General features: G+C 39.7%; 4 protein-coding genes across 5 annotated transcripts in view; 2 read left to right on the forward strand and 2 right to left on the reverse strand.

Annotated features, from left to right (window-relative positions):
• Positions 1-1,660, reverse strand: part of LOC145476154 (E3 ubiquitin-protein ligase rnf213-alpha-like) — a 70,539-nt gene extending 68,879 nt beyond the window's left edge. The window contains exon 1 of one of the 2 annotated variants that reach the window (XM_081455366.1): positions 1,164-1,660. In XM_081455366.1, the coding sequence (XP_081311492.1) occupies positions 1,164-1,377 (214 nt within the window). In that variant the 5' untranslated portion in view covers positions 1,378-1,660. The remainder of the gene's footprint in view (positions 1-1,163) is intronic. The other variant, XM_081455354.1, reaches the window with a different exon arrangement.
• Positions 1,661-3,638: 1,978 nt separating this feature from the next.
• Positions 3,639-6,660, forward strand: LOC145483366 (uncharacterized). The gene is made up of 2 exons (XM_081461871.1): positions 3,639-4,974; positions 5,021-6,660. The coding sequence occupies exon 2, from the start codon at positions 5,924-5,926 to the stop codon at positions 6,638-6,640; it is 717 nt and encodes a 238-aa protein (XP_081317997.1). The 5' UTR covers positions 3,639-4,974; positions 5,021-5,923; the 3' UTR covers positions 6,641-6,660.
• A 72-nt stretch (positions 6,661-6,732) lies between these two features.
• Positions 6,733-19,614, reverse strand: LOC145492275 (NADPH-dependent diflavin oxidoreductase 1-like). Its single transcript, XM_081471675.1, has 16 exons — positions 19,374-19,614; positions 19,184-19,261; positions 17,716-17,813; positions 16,485-16,583; positions 16,021-16,122; positions 15,148-15,245; positions 13,985-14,117; positions 13,459-13,580; positions 12,494-12,666; positions 11,676-11,723; positions 11,320-11,427; positions 10,565-10,766; positions 9,642-9,701; positions 8,768-8,886; positions 8,466-8,560; positions 6,733-7,926 (listed from the first exon to the last, which is right to left on the reverse strand). The coding sequence occupies exons 1-16, from the start codon at positions 19,527-19,529 to the stop codon at positions 7,782-7,784; spliced, it is 1,836 nt and encodes a 611-aa protein (XP_081327801.1). The 5' UTR covers positions 19,530-19,614; the 3' UTR covers positions 6,733-7,781.
• On the forward strand, positions 19,585-21,848 carry LOC145492282 (adenylate kinase isoenzyme 5-like). Its single transcript, XM_081471686.1, has 2 exons — positions 19,585-19,742; positions 21,267-21,848. The coding sequence occupies exons 1-2, from the start codon at positions 19,659-19,661 to the stop codon at positions 21,474-21,476; spliced, it is 294 nt and encodes a 97-aa protein (XP_081327812.1). The 5' UTR covers positions 19,585-19,658; the 3' UTR covers positions 21,477-21,848.
• Positions 21,849-21,906: the final 58 nt, after the last annotated feature.

The following is a 21,906-nucleotide window of genomic DNA, read 5'->3' on the forward strand; positions in this document are numbered from 1 at the left end:
CTAACCCTATTCCCAAAGGCTAACTGTTTTGGCCAGAACATCTGGGGTTAGTTTAAAGATAAGTATTAGGGCTAAGGATCAAGGTTGGTCTGCAACTTAAACTGACTACACCATCACCATTGATGGAAACTATGGAAAAAATCTGGACTGGGATGGGGCTGGTGCCCAGGGGGGGTACTCCGCATAAAGGTCTACCTGAGGTTTCGCCCTAAAGGAGTACCTTTTTCAGGCTTCAGGTACATAAAAGGGTGTATTTCACAAGCTGAGGTATATGAAAGGGTAGGGAAATCTGTCATTTAGTCATTTAAATAGGCCCTTTAATTAAAATATTTCAAACAGATGCACCTTTGGCACAGTTGATCACAATATATTAAAATACTATGGGATTTGTAGGTCCAGCCATCAATGGTTTGCCTCTTATTTAGATAATCGAACTCAAATAAATTACATTAATTCCTGTAAGTCAACCCCAATGTTTCTGAGATGTGGTGTTCCTCAAAGAACAACTTTGGGATCTCTTTTGTTTTTCATCTATTTGTTATCCCCCAAACAGCACAATGAGCATCCTCACCAGTACCGTCCAATAATGAAGGCTTCATTTCACAGTCACGTTATATCCTGTGACACAAGGTATCTATTCTCTATTTTCGCATATCATTATTTCTATGTTATGACGACACAATGCATTGTACGGTATTGTCTGTGGGAGACGTCTCGATATCACGCATGATAAGGAAATAGCATGTTTCTTCACGTTAAAATTATCCAATTTTCAAAGACCCGGTACTAAAGTAAGGAATACTGCAGCATGACCATGAGCTCGATCTCTTTTTATATTAAAAAGCGATGACAACAAACGTTAAATCCGTGAAATAAGCGTCCAGTTTAAGCTTTACCGCCTGAACAAAACATTCAACTAATTAACTATGCGGACGCCAAGCTCGCAGCTCAAATATTATGCTCAATTTAATATGGAGACCCTCAAGCGACTTAGAAAACAACTTCGTTCGAGGAATCGAAAGAATCAGAAACGTAAGCTACATGTGGGTTAAGCGAAATCAGAGAAATCAAATCGAACCTCATTTGGGAGGAGTTAATTAAATAAGATTATGATTCTTAACAGCCATGAATAATATAATCTAAGTAAGTTATTTTAAACTTACCTTGGGTCGACCTGTTATCTAGTCCAAGATCACCGTTGTCTCTTGTCGATAAAGCACTTTGCTGCAGTTGTTGCAGTAGTGTTGTTTCGACTCCATGACCGCCATGCTCAACATTGCGCTGAATATTTTGAGCACGTGGAAGAGGAGAACCGCATTGTGGACACCACTTAAACTGAGGAAGCAAGGCTGTGTTTCCACAGTTAGGACACTGCATCCTCTCTGCAAATCATTAGCAAAACCTTGATAGCGGTTAAAGCCTTAAATGCCTGATAAATGTTACTTGGCGAACACTTTTAAGCGAGACACTCGACTCGCTGCTGCTTCTCAGAAAGTGCCGACAGAAACAATGTTGTCACTTTTCCCCGAAATGCACCGGATGTGGCAGATGCGGTTATGTAAGCTGGCGGGAAAATTCCCGCGCCAAAAATAGATCTTTTACTGGCGTCACGTTAATAAATGTCAACTGGTCTTACAAGAGTTAATTTATCGACTGCTGTCATGCCTTTGAGAGTAAATTTTCAAATATGAACATTCACTTCGGTCGTCACATAAAAATAAGATATTGTCCCCGCTTTTTACGCGTATCGAATCAAATCGGACAAGTCAACCGAGTTTCCGTTTGCCTTCCAGTTTCAATGACAACAAGACCGAAATATGCAGATTTATCCTACAGGGTTTTATATCAAATTGCCTTCTTGTAAAAAGTCCCGGGGACAGATCCCCTGTGTGAACAAAATGTTATCGAAAATGAAAATAACAAGTAATGAACATCGGGCATTTTTATTGAGTCAGAAGTCCATAATAACTTATTATGACGTCAAATCGTGGACAAAATGTTCATCTCGTCGTCTCGTCACTTCAACTTGTCATCTCGTCGTGTCATCTCGCCATACCGTCGTCTCAACTCGCTGTATCGTCGTCTCAACTCGTCTTCTCGTCACTTCAACTTGTCGTCTCGTCGTTTCAACTTGTTATCTCATCGTGTCAACTCACCGTATCGTCGTCTCAACTCGCTGTATCGTCGTCTCAACTCGTCTTCTCGTCACGTCAACTTGTCGTTCCGTCGTGTCGTCCTCTCAACTCGTCGTGTTAACTCGTCATCTCCTCGCCTCAGCTTGTCGTCTCGTCGTGTCGTCTTTTTTCAACTCGTCGTCTCGTCGTGTCAACTCGTCACTGTGTCACTTCAACTTGTCGTCTCGTCGTGTCAACTCGTCATCTCGTCGTCTCGTCACGGTACTAGCCGCCATCTTAAATGTTGGGGTCTCAAATGTAATGAATATTCCTAAATGTACGTTAAAAAAGGTCCTGAATGTAATAAAATTTGGCCCTAAATGTAATTAAGGTCCTAAATGTAATTAAAATTTGGCCCTAAATGTAATTAAGGTCCTAAATGTAATAAAATTTGGCCCTGAATGTAATTAAGGTCCTAAATGTAATACAATTTGGCCCTAGATGTGATAAAGGTCCTACGTGTAATAACTTTTGGTCCTAAATGTACGTAATAAGGTTACCGACTGCTTTATTGGTATTTAGGCAGTCTAAAAGTTGTACGTGACCAGGAGCATATCACTCCTGACGTGACGCATTATTTGCCGTAATTACATGCAGCGACTAGCAGAGCAGAGGCACAAGCTCAGTGGCTGTGGAACGAAATGAAAAATAAGGAGCAGGAGGGAAATAGAGAACACAGGATTTAAAAAATATGCTCGAGACGGTACAGCCAAAGCGGATCGCCAAATGTCCAAAAATGCTCGAGTGGTTAGGGGCTGTCAATCAGTGTTCATATTTCTTTACAAAACCTGTTGACGTATTTGAGTTGAAGACAAAGTACTAATCGAACCACCCTGTGTGCTTTCCCTGGGGCACCCTTCCAGGAGGGCTATCTCTTTTGGCATGTACGTAAACAGTTAAAACATGAGGGTTTCTATATATGGGGTTAACCATTAGCCGCAAAACGGCCAAAAATTAAGCTATTAGGCGTAGAAACTGGAAAAAAACTAACCGTTAATCGTAAAAAATGTTAACGATAAAGTATACATGCCATGAAATCTGGATGGTTTTCCCACGCTACGTCACGCTTCGATGACGCTTTCTAAACTCTGGTAGAAGGGCTGTGAATTTTGCATTCAAAGGCGGGCTTTGTTGTAGCCGGGTAACTAGGTTAGCCAGGAAGCCTCTTTACATGTTAATAAGTTCTTATAAAGAGTAGCTTCAAAAAATAACAGCAGGCGGCCGGGGATGATGGACATTCACCAGAACTTACTCAATCATTCATGTATTAAAAGATATTCGTCCAAATTTATACCTTCGATTGTTAACAATTAACTCGAGGTCTGTTGATGTTGACTCCTGTAAAATAAGACATGCGATAAAGATAAAGTGAAATTGTGACTCACTTCTGTGGCATCTGAATATTAAAGAACATTAATTGCAATCGCCATTAACTTAAAACATTTTTGCCTCTCTTCCTTTGAATAATTAAGGCAAAAGGCCAAACACTTAAGTATTGTCTACTTACCACAGTCTGTGATTTCAGGTTTATGTGAGGTTTTCATGCTCGAAACTTTTACACGAAAATTTTGGGCCAAAATGTATCACATTTAGGACCAAACGTTATTACACTTAGGACTGTTATTACATTTAGGACCTTTATCACATTTAGGGCCAAATTTTATTACATTCAGGACCTTTTTTAACGTACATTTACTTTTTAGGAATATTTATTACATTTGAGACCCCAACATTCAAGATGGCGGCTAGTACCGTAACGAGACGACGAGATGACTAGTTGACACGACGAGATGACAAGTCGAAGTGACGCAGTGACGAGTTGACACGACGAGACAACAACCTGAGGCGAGGAGATGACGAGTTAACACGATGAGTTGAGAGGACGACACGACGGGACGACAAGTTGACGTGACGAGAAGACGAGTTGAGACGACTATACAGCGAGTTGAGACGACGATACGGTGAGTTGACACGACGAGATGACAAGTTGAAACGACGAGACGACGAGATGAACATTTTGTCCACGATTTGACGTCATAACTTATAGACCCCTGACGGAGCTAATTTAATTCAATGCTTTACGGCTAATGAATTATTCAGTTTCAGTCTCCTTTTGAGAGAGCTCCAGATGGAGAGCGAAAGTATTGCCGCTTTTCATGTGACGTCATCATTTTCCAAAATAAGAAATTACCAATCCTTCTGAAGTTTTGGTTTCATCAGATGTAAGACCCTTTAATAACTTGATGTTTTGCAGCGTTTAAGTTCGACAAGGTTCCTCATTTTGAAATAGGGCACGTTTGAATTTCCAAGTTTATGCGTTGTGTCACATTAAAATGGCGGCCCGATAAGGCTCTCGAATGGTCAAAAAGATGAGTTATTGCTCAAGTTTTCGCTAACTAAACAGTTGTTGCTCTAGAAAAAGTATTAATTTCAATGTGTCGGAGCTCTAGAGTAACAACTTTTCGTTTCAATGGCAAAACTCAATGACAGATGTTTCTGTTACTTTACGGCCGCCTTGTTTGTGTCCCTCCGAGGGGCACAAACATGGCGACTCCATACAAAGCTCTATAAATTTGTGTGAAACACTTGTTATGGAGTACAGATGTAGATATTTAAGTTTCTGGAATCTTCTAGAGTGTAAAGTCACGCAATGTTTGTGCCAGAACCTTCTACTGTCACGCTATGGATCAGTTTAGAACATTCTACCGAATGATGTGCTTATAATGTAATGCTACATAAATAGGAGCTCCATGAATGTTCTAGAATATTAGTTAAATGTATATAGAGAATCAGCTAGGTAGTGTAGATTGCCCGTTGTTGTTCTCGGCAGAGACCGAGTGGAGAAGCTATAGAGTCCCGTTGTTGTTCTCGGCAGAGACCGAGTGGAAAAGCTATAGGGTGCTATTGTTATTGTAAAAGCTATTGAGGAACTTTGTTCAAGGTCAAGTGGACCGTAAGGAGATTTCTTTGGAGACACCGAGATTTGTTGTGAGTTCGTGTCAGTGGTGACTTAAGTTTAGCAATAGACTTAACTTAGTTTGGTAGTAGATTTTATTGTTCAGAAATCGCTCCTTTGTAGCTAAGATTATATCACGTATTGTTAAATAAATAAGTTGGGTTCATAGAAGAGTTTCGTAGTATATCTTTCTGTCGGTCAAGCGATACCGTAACACACTTCTCCGAATAGCGGGAGAATGAAAAACTGCACAGACCTAAATCTTGGCGAGGTTGTTTATATATCAATCATCTTTCATATCCCGGCAGGTATATTTCGCAGGGCGCAGGTTGCAGGTTGTAGGTTGAAATTTAATTATAACTGGAAAACCATGAATGTTCTAGAATATTAGTTAAATGTATATAAAGAATCAGCTAGGTAGTGTAGATTGCCCGTTGTTGTTCTCGGCAGAGACCGAGTGGAGAAGCTATGGAGTCCCGTTGTATTGTATTGCTATTGCCATGGTAGGACAAACAGATGGGTCCAATCCTTCCTAAGTGGCAGAACACAGAGAGTTGTCCTTGAAGGAGAATTTTCAGACGACGCCGAAGTACTTTCTGGTGTACCACAAGGTTCTGTCCTGGGTCCATGCTTATTCCTTTTTTATATAAATGACCTACCTGAATCCCTTGCCTCTAACATTAGACTATTTGCTGATGACACCATTGTGTACCTGACCATCCACTCAGACAGTGACACCCAAGTACTCCAAAGAGACCTAGACAAATTAGCCGAATGGGAAACCCTATGGAAAATGGAGTTCCATCCAGACAAGTGTGAAGTACTTAGAGTAGGGCGCAAGCGTGCTATGGTACAAAATGACTATATTCTTCATGGTAAGACATTAGCAACGGCTGACTCAGCCAAATACCTCGGAGTTACTATAGCATCAGACCTGAGATGGAACAAACACATCGACACCATCTCAAGTAAAGCTAATAGAACTCTTGGATTCCTGAAAAGGAATCTAAAGATTTACTCTACTGCACTCAAGTCCACTGCCTATAAAACATTGATCCGACCTACCCTCGAGTGTGCCTGCACCGTTTGGGATCCTTACACACAGGGAAACATCTATAAGCTCGAGATGGTGCAGCGTCGGGCAGCGAGATTTGTTCTTGGCAGATACAACAACACATCCAGCGTAGGGGACATGCTATATGAGCTCGGCTGGACTTCCCTCCAAACTAGGAGACAGACACTTAGACTCTGCATGATGTATAAAATTCATAAAGGCTTGATAGTCATGGACGCACAAGAGTTCATTACTCCACTTCAAAGGAGATCACGGCACGTAAATTCAGATGCGTACAAAATTCCCCGCTCAAAGACGGACTACCACATGTACTCGTTTTTCCCGAGGACGATACGAGAGTGGAACAGCCTGGCCAATGAAACAGTAAATGCACCAAACTTGACGGCCTTCAAGAAAAGCCTGCCGCCTGACCAAGGCCAAACCAAACGACGTTGACTTTGACTTTATTATTATTATTATCATCATTATTGCTATTATTATTATTATTATTATTATTATTTAGTTTTTTTTATAACATTTTAGCCTTATTTTAATTTGTAGTTTTTTATTTATACGCTCACTAGAATCTTCAGAATTGAAGGAGGTGAGTCGCCCAGGAAGAAGAAGAAACCGCTGGCCATTAAAAGAAACGTACAGGTGGTTGACTTACCGTGACTTTTACATGACGCTGTTTACAATCGCTCAAAACGGTGGCTTCCACTTGAGTGCCAAACCGGCCGAAGCGATGGGAGGAGAGTACATCCCTATGATTTTAAGCCTGCAATGAATTTTTTTTTTTTTTGAAGAAACATCTGAAATACCATCTGAAATATCTGCTGAATTTGGTTTCTTCCCTGTGAGTACCAAAATGAAAGCACACTGGGCTTGTGCTAGTATAGTATATTCCGTCGGTTAAAATCTTATATTATTTCATTTCTTTATTTATTTGCTTCATTTGTGATGGCAATCTTCTGTTGTTGAGAAAAGACCCGAGCCAAATCTGGAATCGATGGAAACATCTGTGGAGCGGCCATCCAGATGGCTTTGAAGAGATTTCACTGGTCTCAGCGTGTCGATCGATAAGTACTTATCGCGGATCGATCGTGTTTTCACTGTGTGAAAGACGCGAACTACTTTATGTAAGAACCCCTGACGAGTATATAGGTTATTAATTATTTTTAGTGCCAGCGGTTTTCCAGTTATAATTAAATTTCAACCTGCAACCTGCAACCTGCGCCCTGCAAAATATACCTCCCGTTCATATCCCAGCTTCTTGACTTAATTTATTGAATGGTTATGATTTTTATTTTTGATGGCGTCACACTGCAAACCAGCCATTGATACTTTTTGCCCTAAATTTTTCAATGTCCTTGTGCAATGATTTCCCTTGTGTAAACACTAAAAGGGACTTGTCCAGTCCAGTTCTGGCCCTTTCTCTGTCACGCGACGCTACGCTATGGATTAGGACTTGTCCTGCTGTGTACGTCACCTTGGGTTAACAATCAGGTGAGGTTGTCGCGTGACGGTCGACAGACACGAGGAGAATTATCCCTGCGGTTTATAGTCTTTCTTTATTATTTTATCATCTACGTGTCTGTCATGACCAGGTTTCGCTCTGAAAACGTCTTGTATTTTCTAATGTTTTAAGAAGTTCCTCTGCTTTGTTTCTGTCCATTTCCCCTTCTTTCATGAAAATTTCAAGTAGAGCTTCAGTAACATCAGTAGGCATTCTATGCGAATTTCTAAAAAAAAAACACATTAAAGTAAACGGATAAAAAATGGTCAGGGTACATAACTCGCGACAAAAATTAACAAACATTCCTTCATTATAGCCTCCCTTCCAAAATTCTAGATTACACCTCAGTGGCATGATATGTGTGGTTGCTTTGGAAAGTTCTTTCTTCACCACATAAAACGCTGACAAAATACGAAATGGAAATACAGTTCTCTTTTGTAAAAGGACTGATTACAAGAACACTCATATCAATAAAGACTGATACTGTATGATACTTAGCCTGCGCAGCAAATGTTTCCTACCCAAGCGCGCGAGAGGTGAACGAAAAGCTTGGGAGGTACAGAGAAGTTTAATGCACATGTAAAATGACAAAAAATTGGAAGGAGAAGTGGCGCCCTGGTGCTATTTTTTTTCTTTGTCACTTGCGCGCCCTAAGCCATTGTGTGCCTCCCAAGTTTTGCGTTCACCTCTCGAGCACTTGAGAAGGAAACGACAGTTACGCAGCAGGCTATGGTGATACCATGCGATAGTGACCAGTCATCTTACCCTGCGATATAAAACCAGCCTTGTTTGTGAGCCAGAAGATTCCAGATAAGAGAGCTGTTCTCCAATAATCTATGTTGAACGTAGATCTTATCTTCCTGTTGTCAAAAAGAAAAACAGTTACTGTGTAAGAAGCATCACACCTACACACATAGAAATGATGCGCCATTCAAAACATTACAAAAGATCGCGAACACCAATTTGAACAACAACCCTGTCCTACTCCAAACAAAGGTCGTTATCGATACTCGGGTGTGATATGTTCCTGATCTCCTGAAAAGGCAGTAAACGAGTGTGACATGTACCTGGTCTCTTGAGAAAGCAGTAAATAGCTTTAAACTGCCATTTTCAACAAGAGGATGCCACTGCTCTCGGAAAAAGAAATCTTTCTTGCTATTCCTACAGCCGAAGAACAACACACAATCTGCAAGATATAGGACACCGAGAATATCAAGGAAAGTGAAAGGAAACGTATGCTAAACATGCTAATCAAATCCTTGCAAGGGGTATGATTGCAGAGTAGTTAAAATGCAGTTACAATCAGAAAGCAAGCGAATCGCAGAGAAATTCGCTAATAACCCAACCAAGATTCAAAGCAAATTATGCGGCAGGCATCCAGTGGCAGGAGCGAGAAATTTATTTCAACCGACTGAAAAGATAACGCAATTTCACTTTGATAACTCGAAACCCGCTGGAGACTTGTTTCCTCAAAAGAAACGGCCAAAGGCAAGGAGACAAGTAACATAAGCGAAACGCCCGCGCAAATAACTGTTGGAAATCACCAGTTCACCCAACACTAGTCTCGTCTCAAATCTTTTATTCGTCACAAAGCTCACCAAAAGTCTCAACCGTCACCGAACACGTTGGTTTTTCTACTCTGAATTACAGATCATTCCTTATTGTAAATGTACTCTATGTTCACGTGATCAACTTGTCGCTCAAGCTTAGTTACATTAATCTGTTTGGTTGTTGATTACTGTCACGGTCCTTGTCACGATATGAATTTCCTTTTTTGTCACGCACCTATGAGTACCGCAGCCATGAATCTTTAACATAACGAATGCTCTCTCGATATTCCTTTTCCCATCTCCAGACTTGTTCTCCGTGAACTGTGGTCCGTGCTTCAAAGTTACATTCAACTGATGTCTATCTCTTCCCTTGTCCCAAACTACAACTTACCCCCGGCAGACTGCGACACTCTTTCTTCAATTAAACTTCTAAAAGGCGCACAACCAGTACCTAGAGGAAACCACCATGCATCAGCTTGATTTTCTAGGTGATTCAAACAATTGGATAATAAACCCGAGCCCAAAAAGGTCTGCGAAGGAGGCCAGCTGAACAAGAGATTCTAAAGGTACTTTAAATTTATACAAGTATAGTCGGCTCCAGAACTCCATTGTCCGCTATTCAAAACACTTGCCATAAGTCAAAGGTAGTTACAAACTTATCGTTTTTCCTAATACTTAAGTGTCTTACACAACTTCAATCCAATAAGATGGCAAAGGATGTAGGTATTTTCTCGCCACAGTCGTCTGTCTAGTGATCTAAAATGTAGATTTTCTGTTTTCTTGTTGTCTCGTCAGTCTCACTGTAGGGCTTTCCGCCGACTTTCTCGATAAGTTTTGGTGTTCAGTCGTTATAAATTTCAAAGACAATAAAAGTGTCTTCTCTTGATAGTCAGGTAGCGTTTGTTCCTGGTTTGACAGGAAACTTTTAATTTTAAAAGCAATGTAGACCAAGTTTGGTCCTGTTTTGACAAGCAACTTTTTAATTTTGAACGCAGCTGAGACCAAGTTTTGAACGTATGATGGAGGAGATAGGTTTAAAAGAAGTTTTCCCCCAAGGGAATTAAAAGATTAAATTCTGTGTATTGATCAAACTAAGAAGCCAAAGCCATGTATTAAACTGTCATAAAGCACGATGAGAATTTGAGAACAAAGAGACTCGGAATGCCCTTTAGATCAACTGTTCTCGAATACACCAGAAAGTCTTCAGGCAGTGTGACACAAGCTTTGGTTTCTTTGCATGCATTATGATATAAATCCAATGCACGAGAAACAAAAAAAGGCGTTTATATGATATCGTGTGAGACGTGTGCCTACCTGGACCTATCATAACAATGGGTGAATCTAAAGCCGTGGGAAATGATATGGTCCCTTTCTTGACCCATACAGGGATACGTAAAGCTTTGTTTGAAGGGTCCAGAGAGGCCAGCCACGTTGAACAAAGCCCCCTTCTTGGTTTGAACAGTTTAGTTTTGTAGTTTACAACAGCCACCAGTAGTTGAATTTCATCTGGGTGAGCCTGCCGAGGAAGCGTTATCGTCAATACAGGTTCCCTGCTCAGTTAAACTCAGACTCGGATTGGGAAACTACTAGATCAGTTCTAAGGTTTCTGAGACAGAAGGCATTTTCAAAATTTACCATTTTACAGCAAGTAGAGATTTTAAGTACGGTATATTGACCAACATGTTTAGAGTAAAAGTAAGTAAAAGCTTTATTAATGTGTCAATGTATTTAGACAGATAGAGAGGTCTCGCTTCGAGCCGTAGCCTGGGGTCATGTGTTGCATTCTCTGGCAAGACACTTTACTCTCACAGTGCCTCTCTCCACTCAGATGTACCAATGCGTACCGGTGAATTTAGTGCAGGGGGTAACCCTGCGATGGACTAGCATTCCACCCAGAGGGGAATTGAAATACTCTTAGCCATGTCATGCTACGGAAACCGAAGATGAGTACTGAGCCTGATGGGCCACTAGAGTCAAACAAAGGGCATCAGCTACATCGCCCGCTGTACGAATTGTGGGCCCATATATAATGATAGTCAATATTCAACGCGAGCTGTGAGCACACCTACCATCAGCGATGAAGCAATTGAAAACGCTCGCGGCTGAATCGGTGGAATTAGATCAAACAAATACTCGAAGGGGATGTTTGCACTGGCAGATGGAAAATCTTGAAGAACCTATAAACAAAGTATGGTAGAGTTAATTATGCTTTAAATGGTAATTAGTTCAGTTATTGAAAGGAAATCATACGGTTGAATGACCTTTTCAGAGGTTGGTTTGCTTAGGTGTCGCTTTCTAAGCACGCTCTCCCAGTTACACAGAGCTAAGGCTGCACACGGTCAAGGAGTATTCTCCTTCTTTATCGCTGCAGTATGGCCAGTAGGTTCCTGGTTTATGCAAAGACTTCATCGAAATACAAGCTCACCTCTAACGTTGTTCTTTTTTGTCTGTAGCAATACGAATAAAGTTCTTCCTGAAAAAAAAATCAAGGTGATAAATTACATCATGTTATGAGGCATCTACATTTACGAAAGCCATCGATAAATAACACATACTTATGACAACAAAGTAAAATGTGTATGGTAATGACAACTGCACGTAAATCATGATTCCGTGAAGGTCTGAAGGTAACGATACCATCCTCAAAAGTAGCAACGCTCCTAAAGTAGCGATGGAATCACGCAGGCTCCAGTAAGTGAACGTGTGATGAGAAACAATAGAAATGACAGACAAAGCAAGTTGTATTAGAGTTATGATATTTGTTCTGTATTACTCTGTTTTGATTTAAGATGAACAAGATTTACGCCAACTATCTTCTAAAAGCTCAAAACATTTATATTCAATTAAGGATAGGCCCATAAATGGTACGCGTTCAGTCTATTCGAAAGTTACGACCTCCCATCACCTCCCACCCCCACCCCCCCCCCAAAAAAAATAAAGGTTGACTGTCCGAAAGTAGCAATAAGAGAAGGTTGCTGAATCCCAAAGTAACGAATGTCATTACTTTTGGAACTTCACGGTAAGTAAAGTTGTGAAACTGTGCGGAGAATGTTGGTCAGATTGGCGATCGGGAAAATGTAAAAACACAATTTAGAGAGGACTGAGCAAGTAATTCGTCTCTCTATTGCTTCATCCTTTCCTTAAGTTTGGATCGAATCAAGTTCTAACGGAAACATCAAGTCAAATCGTAGCGCCATTTAGAACGTTTTGATGGTTCTTATAAAATTCAACGTAAATCAGTACCTGTCCGTCTGCAGAGCAGAACTCTTGTAGTTTTTCCTGTTCAAGCTCTGAGCTGGTGAAGTGCGAAAGAAGTTCAAAGAAGTACCTCCTCGGAACACCTTGAATGTCCAGATAATGTTCCACAAGCTGCTGAATGGAGCAAGGTTGAGGAAGCTGATGAGGAATGGGGATGTCTGTGAAATGACATTCACAGTTAGTACCAAGTTTTAAAAACACCTGTGCTTGAAAAAATACATGTAGTGCGTCTGTGCCATATTTTTGATGACACATCGAAAAGTATTGTCGCCTGACGTTGACAATCACAAACGCATACCGTTATTTGAAATCAACGCCAACTGGCATTGACATTTAGTGCCTTGACCAACCACTCCTACGTGGCTGATGGTGCCGTGACAAATGCAACTATAACCTTCTCCCCCGGGGAAAATTAGTCATTCCTTCGCTTTCGGCGAACATCTAAATTTTTCGCGAGTGCTATAATCGGAAAATTCGAATCTCCTGCGTACATTACAAGTCATTGTTTTCGACACTCAAGGAATTGACTCAAAATTGCCTTGTACGGCAATTCCATTACGCAGTCAGCGTAAGTTAACAATATTTATTGCTTTCGAATTTGATCCGCATTTGGCGAGACGGGAATCTTTGCTTAAAGCCGCTGGAAGGGCGGTGAAACTGTTTAAAACTTCACCAGATTCAAACTTTGTATAATCGGCAACACCGCTGGTAATGCAGGGGGTTTTCCAACTACTTAGGTGAATACTAACCGAATCAGGTTTGAATCAGAAAATTATAATAAGTTAAGAGCTTGATTGATAATCATGACAATTGTAAATGACCATCACGGAGACGACATTGACGAATAGAAAAATGAAATAACAAAGTTTACAAAATGCCAACGCCCAAACTTGCCAACCTGTAGTTTCAAATGACATTAAACACACTTTGTTGTAACGCAAAAGACTCACCTGGATCATTCTGCTCGAGAAAGAACTTCCTTTCTGGTTCCAGTGCTAGATGAGCCATGAATTCTTGTACAACATCAGCTAGATTACTTGGCTGCACCATCAAGACATCACCTGCAGAGTGACTACAAGAAATATAGTAATAACGTTCTGAGAGTTTCTCGCGCTTGTAATCGTTCCCTTTCTTTCGTAATTATAACTTGTTTGCACTGTATGCAGGTTGTCCTTTTATCAAAAAAGAACGCCTGATCGCAAGTTAGCTTCGCCCATTTGTGTTTATTACATCCTTCCACTTTAGTACGCCTATACGTAAAGCATATGATTAAATTCTGCCGATTTGTCCGAAAAATCAGATTGATATTTTATTTTTGTGACTACAACGAAACGAAAATGTGTCAAGGAGGAAAACTGTTCTTTTGTCCTTTGTTACGTTATATCATGTTCATTGATCAATATCAGTGACCTGGATATGATAAACTTGAAGAATCAACTGCGAGTGAGTTTCTATGAACCGTGCGATAATTTATACCTCATGCCTGAACCTTTTATATCAAACTGAACCAGCCTGACATCCTGCCAGTGATCTGCTACAGTCACTCGACTGTTTGATATTAGTCTTGCATGAAATGGATATCTTCGACATGGAGTTGAACTGCAGGTAACTGTAACACAGTAAAACAACAGGATTTGAAGACAAATTGACTGACAAAACAGAAATATTCAGTACCCTTGATACTGAATATGGTGACAGATTTCACAGCCACTACTGAGCCACCAGCAGAGCTTGAACATAACGCATAAGTAATGCAACGTTTTAATCTAACACCCTCCGTCAAGTGCCACTGCCTAATGAACAATGAATGCCCGCTCACAAGTGGTTATTAGTAATTAATTTACAACTCAATTTTAGAGCGTTTTTCATTTGAGTGTCAAAAAGCAAGTGGTTTTGCATCAACTACGCTACACAATTGGCTTAAAAAACTCGCACCACTTTTTCATCCAATCAGAAGTAAAACCAAAATCAATCGTGACTCAATCGCACTCATTTTCCCGCGCTTTGCGTCAGTTTCATGTAATTACTTCGAGTTTTGATTGGTTCACTAGATTTTCTGTGTCCTCTGTGATTGGCCGGAGTGATTACTTTGGTCTTAGTTTCACCACAATCAATGGAAAACTGCTCTATACAAAAGTTCTGAGCTGAGTTCAAAACTTCGATTGAAAGTTAGATAAGAGACACCTCTCTTAAGTGGATGCTTATTGATGGTCCTAGCCACCTACAAAAACCTCCTTTTAACCTCCCATAAGTGCAAACCTCTCTGCATGGGGAATTTTTTTCTAGTCTTATGAGTATCCACAGAGGGACAGGGTCCATGATATGGTGTCTTATTCAAATTACAGCTTCTCCAAATTCCAATATTAGAAATCAGGTGACAAAGTTAGTATAATTATTTAGTTTTGAATACTTGTAGTTATTTTGAAGACTTAACTTTAAGACTACAAAAACAAACTCTGGTTTGTAGTTTGAGTAAACAAAAATACGTCCATGCTTCCATGCTTCCAATAAGCACTACATGTACATATGTAGATCTCAAAACCAAAGTAGTTTCCTGGCTGCTAATTCAAACATTTTGATCTGTAATTTCCTTTTCAGTAAATCATTGTCTGTATTAATACAGATATCAATCAGCTTACCTTGATTTTCCTCAGACGAATTTTCAAACATTTCGCCTGTGGGTACTGTTCCATTGCAATCACTGTTGACAAACTGTACCTTGAATCTTGGAGGAGGTCTGCAAATTAGACAAATTCACCAGTAAATGTCAACTGACTACACACAGAGCCAGTTTGACCAACAGGGGACCGATTAAAATTTATCTTCACATAGCCCATGCTACTGCTAAGTTAATGTGCATCATGTCTATGAGATGTTGTAAAATAATAAGAAAATTTCCAATATTGTGTAGCATCATAGACATGTAGATATGTGTGCAAAGGGGTATATAGTTCTACACTCTGCATGCATTGCACGCCTATGATAGGTAAAGACTGCGTACAAACCAAGTGGCCCATCAAGGCCGGAGCTTATCCCAGTTTCAGTAGCATAAAGTGACTAAGAATATTTCTACTCCCCCCTGGATGGGATGCCAGTCCATTGCAGGGTTACCCCCAGCATTAAATTCACTGGTACCCATTTGTACACCTGGGTGGAGAGAGGCACTGTGTGAGTAAAGTGTCTTGCCCAAGAACACAACACAATTTCCCTAGCCAGGGCTCAAACCTGGACTGCTCTATCCGAAGTTGAGCGCACTAAACTCAAGACCACCATGCCTCAACATGCCCATGACACCATTCAATAGCAGATTTCCACATTGTCGTCATTTGACTACAACTACCAGAATTCCTCTTGTTTTTTCTTTTTGATTAAAATTTTGAAGTCCCAGTGGGGTTTAAATAACAATTGCCTTAATTAGCACAACAAACAGAAAAAGTGAAGGATTCCAGTAGTTGTAGTCAAATGACGCTAACATGCAAATTGCCTATTAATGCTCAGACAGCCATACTGACCTAACATTGGCACTGATGATTTCCTTCCCGGGTGGCAGTGGATATAATCTTAAAACTCTTTCCCAGAGTTGTTTTAACCAAGGATCAACAACTGCATCTGGGCTGGAAAGAAAAACACTTCACGACAAGAGGACAGATAATGTTATTACTAAAAGTAAGTTAACTAGTGAATAAAAAAACCTACAAATGGATGGACAGAGAAACAAACAAATGTCCAAATAAAAATGGTGTAGCTCCGTCAAGAGCAACCAAATAGATTTTATAACCAGAGTAAAAGTAGACCCTATTTATATTCAGACAACTGTATCTTTTTATCAGAAATAATCATTTATGATAATAACCTTTTAAACAATCTAAGAATTTGCACCCAGTACGTATAATTCTTAAAAAAACCTTTAATAATAACCTAGCTTCTGCACTTGGGAATCACAGGAGAGCAGACTGTGCAAACCAAATTAACATACCCAAGCTCATGCTGGTCATCTGCCAGGCCAAGGGACTGGAGTTCTGTACCACCCAGCTGAATCAACCTCTTGTTCAACTTCTTGGCAATAAAGTTAAATCTGCATGACAAAGACAAACAGATAAATTTAGTTTTGAATAACTTCACCTTAGGCTGGCACCATGTCTTGGTGGTGAAGCTTAATGAGAGTTTCAATGACCAGTTATGCCAGCTAGAGCTTCGGACCTCGGCAGGTCTAACCTTGCAAGAGTAATCTGAGGGTAGAGAACTGACAAGAAACAGCTGGTGGAAGTTTGGCAATGGGCCAATCATTCATCCCCATATAACAAACTTGATTATGGCAACCTCAAACACTCAACCATCTCCTTGGACCAATGTGATAATTATATAACTTAGATTATAAGCAAAGTACGATATACTTGGGTCAAAGTGAAGAGGATGCCCAGGGGCTGAACATGGACACCAGAAGGGCATAAAGGCCACGGCAGGCTCAAGAGGAAAAGGAGAAGGACGCAAAGTAGAAGAGGGAAAGAGCTGGATAGAGGACCTGGAATGACATGTACATCACAGTAAATGGCAAAGCTAGTTGGCAGCAGAGCGTATAGGCCTTACCAGTATGATCATGAGAAGGTGAGGTAATGGTGAAGACAAAGGGAAAGGTGAATATAGTTGATGGCGAAAGATCTATCTTGGTCAATCAATAGTGTCACATGTACAGAGATACATACAAAATAAAATTTTCAATGTGAATATATCAATAATCATCTTTCACATTCAATAGCTACAGCTAACTGAAGTGTAGCATCTCTCATAAGCTTCAATCTATTGTTTTATTATTGTAGTAGCGGTTTTTGTTTTAGGATTAAGGGCATTGGTTCTGTTGTTTGTTCTATATTTGCCCTTAAAGGGTGTCAAACCATTCATGTGAGACCTTACAAGAGCTGCTACATGACCCACAGGTAGCCCACTAATACCAACAATACTTGTGATATGATGTTTAAAGTATAGATTACTGGTAATTACCTCACGGATAACATACATTGAACAATATTTGGCACTTATTTTTCTATCACCTACTGGAGGCTAATGACTTTCAAAAAAGCATGCTAAAAAAAGTTCTTGTTTTTATGTTTTATGACTTAGTTTTTATAATTTCCTAAAATCAAAACGAAAATATACTTATGTAGCACTGAAATCCAACATGTCACATAAGGCCATTTTGTTATTCTTACTTTGGATATGATGAATCTCCAAGGCCTAGCACAGCAAAAGACAAACCAGAGAGGGAATTGACTGGAAGGTTTTTTCTAAGAATAAACCTCCAGAATTTCTGTGGAAAGAGCAGATCATTTTTTCTAATGAATTAACATTCAGCTCATTCTATTTTTCTGAAAGAAGTGATACTGAAAATCACTTTCAGGCTTCTGTGTGTTTTCTGAGATTTTAGTGTCATCTTTCCCTGAACTTCTTATATATGGACTTCATTACATGTTGGTTCAATGGTGGATCTGGGGATGGAGTCTGGAGGACCTTTCCCATTCCTCTCCTAGTGAAGCACAAAAGGATCTCCACTTTGAGAAGAAAAGAGCCCTCTGCACTTTCCCTCTTCCCCCACCCATCCACTATATCTGTATAATGATTATACGCATTATGTATAATCATAACTTAGCTCTTTAATTAACCAAACAGGAGTTCTGTATGGGAGAACCTTCACCAAGGTCATGAGTACAGACCAAACACAATGAGGTCTATACACACAACTAAGGAGATTCTCCAAGATCCAAGATTCTCCCATACAGATTGACTAAGCTTATTTAATAAGATGCTTATTATATGGCAAAATTATAAGAAAAATTTAATTCATTTAATGTAACTGGTTTGTACTACATGTAGCTGACATTTTGCTTGGGAATGGAAATGAGCTAAACTTAAATCTGCCACAGTTTGTTCATCCTCTTTACTTTTTTTCACATCAGCTTTTTGGAACTTCCATAAAATTTTAGAAGAAAATAGTCAATATTTTAATTTGTATTTTAGTTTCCACCTTTTTACCGCAAAATGTAACTGGTCTAGATGACAGTCTACATGGCAAAATCTAGACTGCAGTCAATACCAATTTCAGCCAATCAAATTCATGAATTTGGTAGTTCCCACTCCTTGTGTGATACACAGCCATATAAGAAAGTCACTCTCTGTCTCACTCTGTATTTTTTACTTTTGTTAGCTTACTGTAAACAACCTTTCTCAAGCTCATTAAAAATTCAACACAATTGAATCCACTCAATTTATTGCAAAGTCTGCAATCCATATGCTTTTGAAGACCCCTCCTGACCCTTTCCAGTTCATGTCTGTTTCTTGGTTTTCTCCTAAGGTGTTAGGTTCAAATTCATGAGAAAATATATCAAACGCTCAAGATATTTTTTTTACCACATTTTCAAACACCTGAAAGCTGCTAAAAAATATTCCAGTGCCTGCATGTTTTCATTTGGAATTTTCGATTGGAATTTAATAAAAATTTAATAAATTTCATACGCAAATTTCGACCGTTGATTTCCAGATCGACCCTTTTATATTTTTTCTTTTCGTCAGTTTACGTCTTACGGTCTGTAAAAGACATGCCCTGTATATTATTGTTCATCAGTAATGAAAAGTGTTTTTAAAATAGGCTTAAAAAGTATATGATTGAGGACAAATGCTCACCTTCATGTTGTCAGGTTCATCTCCTTGCCCTGTTGTTGCACACACAAATATCACAATTTCCTCCTCAATTAGTTTTGTCTTTAAAAAGATAATGCGTAAACAAGAACACACATTAAGTCTAAATACTACATGTAATCGCAATTTCACGAAATGACGAAATAGAAACAAAGTTTTATCTTACAAGACTTACCACATTATAATCATCTAAGGCCAAAACACCCACTGATAGATATCTTCTTTTTGCCTCGCGACCTATTCTTTCGGCCACTTCTTGAGCAGTTCCAGTCTGAGACCCAAAAAGTACTGAAATTTTCCTATTGTTGTTCTTAGCCAAGTCGTCCGCCATGTTGGAAAAGCCTAATGGGTGAGACCTCTGTCCTTCGGTGATTGTGGTTCGACAAAAGATTGCGTTATTGGGCAAGCTGACAACGGTCACGCAACATTTTCATTAGAGATTGATTGAACAGTGAAGAAAATGGCATCGAATCTCGATTATGCCGAGGATATTGAGGAAGCAAAAGCTTACATGGCAAAGAAGAATGTCTTTCAATTGTTTGAGGTGAGGGAAACCCTGTCACTTTGTTTTAAAACGATTTGTTATGCCGATCAACTCCATATACCGGTCAAACTTTGACATCGAAGGCAACATTTATCGAACACCGTTTGCGTTTCAGTCTGTTTTTGTTTGACAGATCTACGTTAGTGGGAAGATCATATCACTAGAGATATAGAAGGGACTTTTTGTTTACTTGAAAGACGCTTAAATTGTATTTTAAGTGATCCGGTTGTCGCCAACATCTCGAAGCTGAATAATAATTAAAGTCGATCTCTTGGTTCGTAAGCACAATGGCGCGTGATTGACCATTTCGATTGTACAAGAAGGAGTCCGCCATTCTACCATGTGAATTGGCGTTTTTATAAAGGCTTGGGTACAGATTTTTTTTCTAGGCAAAAGGCAAATATCTAGCCTATCTGCGCAAGATTCGTTATAGACTCATGTATACACAGTACTTGCAAATTTCGAAGTCACCAACAAGCTTCCAGCAACGCATTGATGACAACAAAACATTTCACGGTATCATATTTTACAGGCGATGTTTCCACTTGTTAGTCTCTCAAAATTCAAGTCCAGTTTATTCCAGTTGATTAAGACTTTGATGCATTTGTTTAATATCCAGAAATCGTCAAAAAATCTAGCAAGAAAATTGTTTCAGATCACGTACAAGCGATCTCGTTCCTTGGTTACGTGGTTGATAATCATGCCTGACAACTCACGGTTGACTGAAGGATTACGTAAGCTCTTGTGGAGGATTAGAATACATGTTGAGTGTTGTTTTAGTTACGTATCAACATTTTGGTTTAACTGTTTTTTACTGTTTGGCTGCAAGAGTTTTGCAGTAAGATGTAGTCTTTTGATACAGTCGGGACTGAAAAGCGATTCACCTGAAGACATCAAAACTTGGCAACTTTAATAATCCGATTATGTTCTTGCACATGTATCGATTTCGAGCAGTTGAAGCCAAGGTATTCAAGTTAATGTTTTCAGTGAAGGTTAGTTGGTGTTTTTGGAATGTGATGATGTTCTTCAGGAACACCTTGATGTACACCGTCCGAGATTGTCCGAGATCCTGAATCTAGATTTCAGACTCCCAATACAGTTCTCTACATGGTGTAGCAAAGATGTAAGGACGTATACCCTACATGCTTAAGGGATCCAGAAAGGGCATAGACGGTTTTCTGAACATCTTTACTGATAACCTAACCTGTGATGCCTATGATCAACAGCTAACTTATCACCTAGACAGTAACATTTAAATCGCCGTGCCGGCATATTACTTGGAATAGAGACTCGTGGGGATCCTTCGTAACAAGGTACAGTCAGGGACGAACGAACCAGCCGGAAAGCAAACCTTATCCCTTCAAGTATATTATGTCCTATCTCCACTCCTCATATTACGCCTTATTCAATTAATCCCGTTATACAATACCAAAAAGCACTTGAAATATAATCGCCTCTGTCGGGGTTTACCTGTATGAATCTGTCACGTAACTTTCTCTTTTTTTTCTAACTTTCTGGTTTCAGAGCCTTTTAACTGCAGTTGTTCATAATCGACCAGACAACCCCGTAGAGTTTCTTCAGGAATGTCTGGAGGTAGCCAAACAGAACGAAGACCTTCGTTGGAATTCCTTTCTCCACGTGCAGGACAGAACCAAGAAGAGTTCACAGACGACTCAAACAGGACAGTTTGATAAAGTATTTGATACAGAATTGGAAGCAACGTTAAATGGCTAAAAAAAAGACCAAGTGTGATCAGTTATGCTAGAGTCCGAAATAGTGCATTGGTTTTCAGTTTGCTATATTTCTTTCATATTCTTTATATAATATATTTTTTTGTTGTTGTGAATACACCGCTTCACATAAAACGATGGGTAGGCCCTGGAGGGTTGACCTTGCAAACAGCTGCTGTGTTAGAAATCGGATACTGTAAGTGGTTATGGAAAAGTGACGACTCTTTGATCATGTTATCTGGTCAGTCCCAGAAGCTGAGCAAACAAGAACACTTTATAACTGTTCCAAGCTGCTTATCAACATGCCGGGAAAATCCATGATTGTATTTAGGTATAAAGTGAAAACTGTAAATAGATAAATATGATTGTTATTCCAGCCTTCTCCTGCTCTTTTGTAAAGTTTTTCTCGGTGAGTCACGACCTACGTTTACGAC

Source organism: Orbicella franksi, chromosome 1 (assembly GCF_964199315.1).
Source record: "Orbicella franksi chromosome 1, jaOrbFran1.1, whole genome shotgun sequence".
Classification (NCBI taxonomy): domain Eukaryota; kingdom Metazoa; phylum Cnidaria; class Anthozoa; order Scleractinia; family Merulinidae; genus Orbicella; species Orbicella franksi.